The 11,252-nt window shown below is 41.1% G+C and overlaps 1 protein-coding gene across 2 annotated transcripts in view; it reads left to right on the plus strand.

Annotated features, from left to right (window-relative positions):
- Nucleotides 1–637: 637 nt before the first annotated feature.
- The window catches only part of LOC103911305 (C-type lectin lectoxin-Lio2), a 13,312-nt gene continuing 2,697 nt past the window's right edge, over nt 638–11,252 (plus strand). The window contains exons 1-4 of one of the 2 annotated variants that reach the window (XM_087260528.1): nt 638–1,171; nt 1,673–1,716; nt 8,369–8,740; nt 9,925–10,010. In XM_087260528.1, the coding sequence (XP_087116654.1) occupies nt 1,683–1,716; nt 8,369–8,740; nt 9,925–10,010 (492 nt within the window). In that variant the 5' untranslated portion in view covers nt 638–1,171; nt 1,673–1,682. Of the gene's footprint in view, nt 1,717–8,368; nt 8,741–9,924; nt 10,011–11,252 lie in introns of both variants that reach the window. The other variant, XM_087260527.1, reaches the window with a different exon arrangement.

Genomic DNA, 11,252 nt, shown 5'->3' on the forward strand with positions numbered 1-11,252 from the left:
AGAGGTCAGAGGAGAATGGCCAGACTGGTTCCAGCTGATAGAAAGGCAACAGTAACTCAAATAAGCACTCGCTACAACCGAGCTCTGCAGAAGAGCATCTCTGAACACACAACACGTCCAACCTTGAGGCGGATGGGCTACAGCAGCAGAAGAGCACACCGGGTGCCGCTCCTGTCAGCTAAGAACAAGAAACTGAGGCTACAATTCACACAGACTCACCAAAACTGGACAATAGAAGATTGGAGAAACGTTGCTGCTCTGATGAGTCTCCATTTCTGCTGACACATTCAGATGCTCGGGGCAGAATTTGGCCTCAACAACATGAAAGCATGGATCATCCTGCCTTGTATCAGCGGTTCAGGCTGGTGGTGGTGGTGTAATGGTGTGGGGGAGATTGTCTTTGGGTCCATTAGTACCAATTGAGCATCAACGCCACAGCCTACCTGAGTATTGCTGCTGACCATGTCCATCCCTTTATGAGCACAGTGTCTCCATCTTCTGATGGCTACTTCCAGCAGGATAACGCAGCATGTCATAAAGCTCAATCATCTCAGACTGCTGAACATGACGATGAGTTCACTGTACTCAAATGGCCTCCACAGTCCCCAGAGCTCGATCCAATAGAGCAGCTTTGGGATGTGGTGGAACGGGAGATTGGCATCATGGATGTGCAGCCGACAAATCTGCAGCAACTGTGTGATGCTATCATGACAATATGGAGCAAAATCTCTGAGGAATATTTCCAGCAGCTTGCTGAATCTCTGACACCAAGGATTAAGGCAGATCTGAAGGGGTCCAACCAGGTACCAGTAAGTAGTGTATAATAAGACATTTCCTTCTTTAACATCAAATTATAGAATCTAAATAACCTTAAGAATGATATTTGCACTATTATGCTGTTATATAATCATTATATGATCTGAAAATGCCAATAATATGGCTTATCACAACACTTTTAGTGACGATACATCACACAATCGCAGGACAGCTCATGGCTTCACCTGAGGTCAGCATTTGTTTATCCAGGTCATTGTGTCATGAATGTCAGCACATGAAGGAGGTGCGGCGGTGAGGATGACACAATAGATAAATAATCATCTGTGTCGTTGTAAATTTAAAGTAAAACCAGAAGAGGAACGAGCCGCGTACCGAACCCTGAGGCACACCGCAGGTAAGACTTCATTATGTGGACTTCCAGAGGAGACTCTGATCATTGAAATTGACTTGTTTAGTTATAATTCATACATCATAATCTATTGACTAGACTTGAGTCGTGAGGTTGAAGAATAATCTGAAATTTGTAACATGCAAACTTCTAAATTAAATCTATTTTTTTGCAAAAGACAAGACAAACTAGTTCAATTTAAGTTTATTTGTGTAGTTCTGTTTATAATAGTTATTGTTTCAAAGCAGCCTTGCACATTATTACATTACAATCACGTTACATTTAGGTTATACGCGAATATAAGTGCATACAGACACAGTTAACCTAGAGTAGGTAGTTGTATAACTTATGTAATTATATTTGATGCATGTTTAAGTATCATGTTTTATATCATCCATTACTGTGAGATCATTGATTTGATTGTTCAGAGATTATAAAGAAATCTTTCTGGTCTGTTTTATAGTGCTTTGATTGGTTCACAGAAGATTCCTGTTGTTGTTCTTGTAGACGGCTCATCATGGAGACGGTTCTGCTGTTGCTGCTCCTCACAGGTTAGCTTTTCTTTTATATAATAAACTTTGTGTCATGACCAGGGCCAGACGTAATCTGCGGACGTTTTTTGCTATTTCTGTGCAGAATTGTGTTAAAAATCTGCAGATTTATGCGAAATTATTATCACATCATAATTAAAACCTTAATATACTAAATAAAAAAGAATGCATTTTTAACATGTATTGAATGTTCACAATGCAAATCCAATTAGATCCACTTTATTTGGTAAACAAAGCAAGTGTCTCATATAATACCTCTACTAAAAGACAGAACATATGACTTGACAAACTGTATTGTAAATAAATCATATAATGTCATATTAGTCAATAATATTACTGTTAATAATTTAAAAACTGAATAAATATGAATGTACACACATTTACACGAGTAAATAAACAGACTCAATGATGGGCTAAAGATCTGCGTGCACAGATTCTGTCATTAGCTCTGTTTCTATCTAAAGATGTACATTAAGCTTATGCACAAAACTGGATTATGGCATAAAAGACGTTCGGACAGCGGCACCCTCAGAAAAAGTTATATTTCTGTTTCTGGTAAATTAAATAAAAAAAGTTTAATATTATCAGAACTGCTACGAGACTAATAGGATCTGAAACTCTTACTAGTATTCAAACCCTTTACGAGCAATGCGCTCTGAATGAAGCAAGAATTTTAAGTAACCCATCTCATGCACTCTCCCCACTTCACAAGAACATACAGAACCTTCCGCTGGAAGCGAAACCGACTAAGACTCTTTTATCCCAGCGTCAATCAGACTGTTGAACACTGATCGATAGTGTGTGTAGTTCTTTTGCTTGTTTGCTTATTAGGGGCCAAGCACCGCAGGTGCGTAGGCACCTATTGGATCCGTTAGCGTTCCTATTATTATTATTCTTCCTTCTTCTTCCGTTTCTTCCGCCAGATTTGAATGGCAGCCCATATAGGCGTATGCGGGAAAGTTATATAATTTGGCACAATGATAGAGGACAGTATTAACATTAATCAGACCAAATATTAAGTCTCAAAATCAAACTCTCTAGCGCCACCACTTGTCCAAACTTTCCTGTACGTTTATCATCATAACTTTTGAACCGAATGGGCTACAATCAAAATTCTTTTTTCCCCTGATTCCTTGGCTCAGTCCGATTCAAATGCACCATATGACGTCATTTTCCGTCATGAATTTTTTCGCGCTATTTTAAATTATTCGAAAAACCTATTTGATCGAACTCGTCCTAGGCCGTTTCTCCGATTATCACCAAAATTGAATCACATGATCTACAGGCCATGCCAACCAAAAGTTATGGAAGTCAAGTTGATTTGACCAACCTTTTTTGTTTAACTTGCGATCAAATTTAACGTAGGACTTGCGAAAATGGACTTGAGACGATATCTCCGTAACGCATTCACCGATTTACACCCAACTTGGTGTGTGTTATGACAACTAGGGTCTGAGGTTATATGCGGAGTTTCGGCGCACTGCCCCCTAGTGGTCCGGAGATACAAAAACTTGCTTTTTGCCTTTTAACGTCTCAACCTTTCGTCTGAAACTCATAAAACTGGTGTCATTACATCCGGCAGAGCATGTCGAGTCGAATGATGTCTGATTTTCACAGGTCAGCCATTTTGGGCGTCGCCCATTTCGATTTTTGGCCAAAAATGCTATATTTACCAACATATTCACATATCATTACAAAACATGGTATACATCTTCAACCCCATGCCCTGAAAGTACTCAAAAACTTCTGGAGCAGCGCCATCTTATGGCCAATAGTGCTTGGCCCCTTAATTGCTGCTTGCAGCTATATTTTTTAATTGTTATTGTGTCAGCACAGTGCTGTGTGAGTCCACAGAAAATTTCCTCTTGAGGGACTATAAAGTATACAAACAAACAAACGAAATGATGTGGCATTTAAATAATTAGTTACTCTTAAAATAATCCAACTTATTCCTTGAAATAATTCCTCAAGTACATGTGCACACCAAATAAATATCAATATTCAGTTCAAAATGACTTTTACAGCCTACATTTCCCATGCTTTTATTGTACAGCATACAGTATATGCCCTGACTAAAATCAATGAATGAAAGGCATTACTATATACCAGGGGTCACCAACCGTTCTGAAACCGAGAGCTTCTTCTCGGCTACCGATTAATGTGGCTACCAGTTTAATACACACTTCTCCAATAACAAATGTGCTCAGTTTACTTTTAATTAGGCTGGCTTGAGAAACCTATCTATCTATCTATCTATCTATCTATCTATCTATCTATCTATCTATCTATCTATCCATCCATCCATCCATCCATCCATCCATCCATCCATCCATCCATCCATCCATCCATCCATCCATCCATCCATCCATCCATCCATCCATCCATCCATCCATCCATCCATCCATCCATCCATCCATCCATCCATCCATCCATAAAATGTTTTTATCTATCCATCCATCCATCCATCCATCCATCCATCCATCCATCCATCCATCCATCCATCCATCCATCCATCCATAAAATGTTTTTATCTATCTATCTATCTATCTATCTATCTATCTATCTATCTATCTATCTATCTATCTATCTATCTATCTATCTATCTATCTATCTATCTATCTATCTATCTATCTGTCTATCTGTCTGTCTGTCTGTCTGTCTGTCTGTCTGTCTATCTATCTATCTATAAAATGTTTTTATCTATCTATAAACTGCTTTAATCTCTATCTATCTATCTATCTATCTATCTATCTATCTATCTATCTATCTATCTATCTGTCTATCTGTCTGTCTGTCTGTCTGTCTGTCTGTCTGTCTGTCTGTCTGTCTGTCTGTCTGTCTGTCTGTCTGTCTGTCTGTCTGTCTATAAAATGTTTTTATCTATCTATAAACTGCTTTAATCTCTATCTATCTATCTATCTATCTATCTATCTATCTATCTATCTATCTATCTATCTATCTATCTATCTATCTATCTATCTATCTATCTATAAAATGTTTTTATCTATCTATAAACTGCTTTAATCTATCTATCTATCTATCTATCTATCTATCTATCTATCTATCTATCTATCTATCTATCTATCTATCTATCTATCTATCTATCTATCTATCTATCTATCTATCTATCTATCTATCTATCTATCTATCTATCAATCTATAAACTGCTTTAATCTCTATCTATCTATCTATCTATCTATCTATCTATCTATCTATCTATCTATCTATCTATCTATCTATCTATCTATCTATCTATCTATCTATCTATCTATCTATCTATCTATCTATCTATCTATCTATCTATCTATCAATCTATAAACTGCTTTAATCTCTATCTATCTATCTATCTATCTATCTATCTATCTATCTATCTATCTATCTATCTATCTATCTATCTATCTATCTATCTATCTATCTATCTATCTATCAATCTATAAACTGCTTTAATCTCTATCTATCTATCTATCTATCTATCTATCTATCTATCTATCTATCTATCTATCTATCTATCTATCTATCTATCTATCTATCAATCTATAAACTGCTTTAATCTCTATCTATCTATCTATCTATCTATCTATCTATCTATCTATCTATCTATCTATCTATCTATCTATCTATCTATCTATCAATCTATAAACTGGTTTAATCTCTATCTATCTATCTATCTATCTATCTATCTATCTATCTATCTATCTATCTATCTATCTATCTATCTATCTATCTATCTATCTATCTATCTATCTATCTATCTATCTATCTATCTATCTATCTATCTATCTATCTATCTATCTATCTATCTATCTATCGTTTCATACTTTTAAAACTGTTTAAATTAAACAAACTATTTCCAACAGACTTTCTCAAGCCAGCCTAAAGTTTGTCTCGACGAACTTTAATAATCTAGTTAAATATTTATTATTAATAATTAATGATGATCCTCCATGTGAAGACACTGATCGTGTTAATGATTCCCACAATAGTCGTAAACGATTTAACAGGGTAGGAAATGAATACATATCAATATGCAGCACTTCATTTCTATAAATCTCTGACAGTATTTACGCTTTCAGATGATCACTTCTACAGTGTTTTCACTAGCTACTAACAGATTTTAACAGATCGTGCACTACGTTGCTCCATGTTTGTACAGATTATCAATTGTGTGACATAAATCAACTTTTATAAGGATTTTTTAACGTAGCCGACACTCTTCTAACCATTGTAGTTTCCCCGAGTTGGACTTTAATGCATTTGTGATTTACAAATAATAGCTATAGACACTATTCGATGAAGCTCACTGGTAAGTGGGTATGGTGAGCTGCTTTTAGAACATGCTCACGGGCAACTCATGTGATCCATGTTGGTGACCCCTGCTCAATACACACACACTCATTATACAGACACTATGGGGGCTCTGTCATACACCCGGCGCAATAATGTGCAAGACGTGTTTGGCGTGATTTGCTGCTGTTTTCAGACCAGCGCAACTGTAATTTTCATGTTTTGCTTCACATTGGTTAAATTGCAAATCCATCTGCGCTGCTTTGTGGACTCATGTGTGTGCTGGTCTATAAAGGAGGTGTGTTAAGGCGCATTGTTGTAGCACTGCTATTCTGAGGAACTGATATAGACCAACAGCGCCATTGACCAACTGATGCTGCTCTAAAGTCCAGCAGAGCGTGTTAGATATGCACCTGTGCAGGTCTAAACGCTTACACACTACTGAACACACAGATGAAAACAATTAAAGGATTAAAATGATCCATCAAAATAAACAGCACTGCCTCCATGCCTTCTTCACCTTGAGGGGAAGAAAGTAGTTCCTCATACAAAAGAGTTTTAGACTCTCTGTGTTTGACTTTCTTATTTATATACACGATTGTGCCGTCGAACTGTTGTATAAACGCAATATCACACTCGTAGCAGTGCAATATGGATGTATGACAGCATTGGTGGGATGCTAAGGCACTCGACCTGCGGCCTCGTATCAACGCACGCCTCCCATCAGTGCTGATATACAGCCATATCGCACTGCTACTCGTGTGATATTGCTCATATATATATATAAGTTTGCAGTAAGGATAACAAACAAACGGTATGTTTATTACTAAATCTAGATATGTTTATGCACAAATATTAGCCTAATGTAAATTATAACTGAAGCCTTTGGTCTTTAAATTGGCCCTAGATGAGTTGTCAATTTCAAAGAGTTTCTTGTCAGTAACTGTGACGTCCCTCATCTCATTTTGGGTGCGTGTCAATTCTTTTGCCTTGCGTTTCAAAATGCTCTGGGTTTATTGCGGTAATGGGGGATAAGTCATCTGCAAATGTCTTATTAGTTTGGTTGACCTCATGCATTCGTTAGCTAGAACTTTGGCCGGGACCCCCCTGTTGGAAACTGTTGGTTTATGTCAGTGTCTGACCTCTAAAGGTGCTCTAGCGACAGACGCTAGAGGCCATGGTCTTTAGGCTCCTTTTTAGAGCAACTGACTCCCATGCTGAAGGTCGCCGGTTCGATACCAGGTCGGGTTGGGTGGTATAGGACTGGCGGGGTTACATTGGTGCAGTGACCCAGATGGGAGTGAGGCTTAGGGGGGTGAGTGTAACGGAGGCCAGCTAGTAAGTGCTGTGCAGGTAAACCTCACTCCTCTGACCTCTAAAGGTGCTCTATCGACAGAAGCTAGAAGCCATGGTCTTTAGCCTCCTTGATAGAGCAACCGACTTGCATGCGGAAGGTCGCCGGTTCAATCCCAGCTCGGAGCGGGTTGGGTGGTGTAGGACCAGTGGGGTTACACCAGCTGGGACTCAAACCAGTAACCTTCATGCTGTGAGGCCCAGAGCCTACGCGTCCATATAGGCGACCTAGGCAGCCGCCTAGGGCGGCAGTATAGAGAGGGTGGCGTCTGCGACACCTCCCTTACCACCTGCGTCTTCACTTATGTCTGCAACACCTCCCTCACCACCCGCGTCCTCAGATATTTTCGTGCATAGACAATAGAATAGAGAGGGCGGCGTCAGCGTCACCTCCATCAGCACCCGTGTGTCCTCAGTTATATCCGCGCATAGGGCGGCAGAATAAAGCGTGCAGCGTCCGCGACACCTCCCTCCCTCAGCACTTGCGCGTCCTCAGTTACATCCGTGCATAGGGCGGCAGAATAAAAAATGCAGCGTCCGCGACACCTCCCTCCCTCCCTCAGCACTTGCGTGTCCTCAGTTACATCCGCGCATAGGGCGGCAGAATAAAGAATGCAGCGTCCGCGACACCTCTCTCCCTCCCTCAGCACCCGGGCGTCCACAGTTATATCCACGCATAGGACGGCAGAATAGAGAGGGCGGTGTCCACCAGTCCGCGACACCTCCCTCCCTCTCTCAGCACCCGCGCGTCCGTTATATCCGCGCATAGAGCGCTGGAAAAGAGGTCCGCGACACCTCACTTCATTTTCATAACCGGTCACTTACGTTTTCACATTGGGGTTGAGGGCGGCGTGATCGTCCTCTGCCTAGAGCGGCAGTTCAGCTTGCTCCGGCCCTGGTGAGGCCACAGTGCTAACCACTGCGCCACCATAGACCAATATACAATATTTAAATGATTAAAACATTATGCACAGATATGACGTTTAATACATCCTGTGTCTTGGTTTATCTCCAGCTCTGACGCCCACAGTGTCCTCCCAGTCGTACACCTTTCACTTTGTTGCTGAGAACATGAGCTGGTCGAATGCTCAGACGTACTGCAGACAGCATTATATTGATCTGGCCTCCGTCCTTGACTACGCTGACGTAGAAGAGGCGCTGGGATCCATAGATCCGGATTACTATGCAAACGTGTGGATCGGACTGTATCGGCATGGTCCCACTGATCCCTGGCTCTGGTCGGACAGCGGCACGTCCACATTTATACCGTGGGGTCCAGGACAGCCAAACAACTACGCCAACAGTCAGTACTGTGTGGAACTGGAACGCAACTGGGTACTGAATGATCTGAACTGCAACACTAAACTGAGTTTTGTCTGCTACAAAGGTGAGCATGTATATTTCACTATACACTAAATTATGAAAGTCTTGAGGTGGATCCCAGTCATAAGAGGAGCAGATGATAACTGGACTTCTAGTTGATCATTTGGAAAAGTGTCAGAAGGTGGTTTTCTCTGCTGGATCATCTGTTGATCTGCATCAATCATCACCAATACTGCAGAAGACCTACTGGAACCAGCATGGACCAAGACTCTCACAGAAATCAGTCAAGTTTGGTGAAGGAGAAATCATGGTTTGGGGTTCATTCAGTATGGGGGTGTGCGAGAGATCTGCAACATCAACAGTCTGACGTATCAAGACATCTGTGCTGCCCATTACATTACAAACCACAGGAGAGGGACAATTCTCCAGCAGGATAGCACTCCTGCTCATACTTCAGCCTCCACATCAAAGCTCCTGAAAGCAGAGAATGTCAAGCTGCTGCAGGATTGGCCAGCCCAGTCACCAGATATTAACATTATTAAGCATGTCTGTGGTAAGATGGAGGAGGCGTTGAAGATGAACACAAAGACTCTTGATGAACTCTGGGATCCTGCTGAAGGCTTTCTTCTTCATTCCAGATGACTTTATTAATCAGTGATGTGAGTCATGTCAGAGATGTATGGATGCAGTCCTCCAAGCTCATGATGGAGTCAGACACAATATTCATTCTGTCTCCACTGCAGCAGGACTTTATATTCTATACTGGACATTATTTCTGTTCAGTGATGAGACTTTAGTCTGAGCAGAGTCAGACCGCACTGTCCTCATCAAGACATGATCATAAGCTCAAATAAGCAAAATCTAGAGGCCTTGAACTTTCATATAAGACACCTTTGAAACCAAATGATGAACTAGAAGTCAAGTTATAATTCAAGAACACATATTTGAGTGCCCAATAAAGCGCTATATCAATGTAAGGAATTCTTCTTCTTATTATATTATGCATATGCAAAGTTTCATTTTGGCTGCAATTAATATTTGGCCGGCATTTAAATCCATGTCTGTGTTTATATAGATAATAAATATACAGAGTAGGTACACTTTTATTTTGGATGCATATAATGGCATTGAATTGTTTGACAGCTCTAGTTGTGTTGGATTGTGTTCGCATGTTGTTGTCTTGATAAGGATCTGGAATGAGTGTTACTCTGCTAGACTGCTTTGACGGATGGTATTTGTGTCTCTCAGAGCGCAGCAAACAGACGGCAAAACTGACGGTCAAATCCGGTCAAAATCTGACTGATCCGGCTGTGAAGACGCAGATTCTCCAGAAGGTGAGCAGCTCTTGATAATGCCGTCAACACAGTAGGAATGTACAGTGCATTTGGAAAGGATCATAGCGCTTTACTTTTTCCATGTTTGTTTATGTTACAGCTTTATTCCAAAATGGATTAAACTGATTGATTTCCTCAACATTCTGCACACAATCCCCCATAATGACAATGTGAAGAGAGTTTTTGAACATGTTGCAAATTTATTAAACATAAAAAACCTGTAAAATCAGATGTGCATCAGTATTCACAGCCTTTGCTCAATACTTTGTTGATCACCTTTGGCAGTGATTACAGCCTCAAGTCTTTGTGAATATGATGCACAAGCTCTGCACACCTGTCTTTGGGAATTTCTGCCCGTTCCTCTTTGCAGGTCCTCTCATGTTCTATCTGGTTAAATGGGAAGCGACGGTGTACAGCCATTTTCAGATCTCTCCAGAGATGTTCAATAGGATTTAGGTCTGGGTTCTGGCTGGGCCACTCAAGCACATTCACCGAGTTGTTTTTGTGCCACTCCATTGATATGTTGGCGGTGTGCTTTGGGTCATTGTCCTGCTGGAAGATGAAGCGTAGCCCCAGTCTGAGGTCTCTGAAGCAGGTCTTCATTCAGGATGTCTCTGTACATCGCTGCATTCATCTTTCCCTCTATCCTGACTAGTCTTCCAGTTCCTGCTGCTGAAACACATCCCCACAGCATGATGCCAACACCACCATGCTTCACTGTAGGGATGCTGTTAGCCTGCGTTCACTCCAAACAGTTCAGTTTGAGTCTCATCAGAGCAGAGAGTTTAGTTTCTGATGCTCTGAGAGTCCTTCAGATGCCTTCTGGTAAACTCCAGGCAGAGACTGTCTTCCGTCTGGCCGCTCTACCATACAGAGGCCTGATTGGTGGATTGCTGCACAGATGGTTGTCCTTCTGTAAGGTTCTCCTCTCTCCACAGAAGAGCGCTGGAGCTCAGACAGAGTGACCATCAGGTTATTGATCACCTCCCTGACTGAGACCCTTCTCCCCCGATCACTCAGCTTAGATGTCCGGCCAGCTCTAGGAAGAGTCCTGGTGGTTAAACATCTTCCACTGACTGATGATGGAGGCCGCTGTGCTCACTGGAGCTTTCAGAGCAGCAGAAATGTTTCTGTAACCTTCCCCAGCCTGGAGACAATCTCGGAGGTCTACAGACAATTCCTTTGTCTTCATGCTTGGTTTGTGCTTTGTCATGCACTGTCAACCCTGGGCTCTTATATAGA

The sequence above is a fragment of the Danio rerio genome, chromosome 7 (genome assembly GCF_052040795.2).
Source record: "Danio rerio strain M-AB ecotype USA chromosome 7, GRCz13ab, whole genome shotgun sequence".
Classification (NCBI taxonomy): domain Eukaryota; kingdom Metazoa; phylum Chordata; class Actinopteri; order Cypriniformes; family Danionidae; genus Danio; species Danio rerio.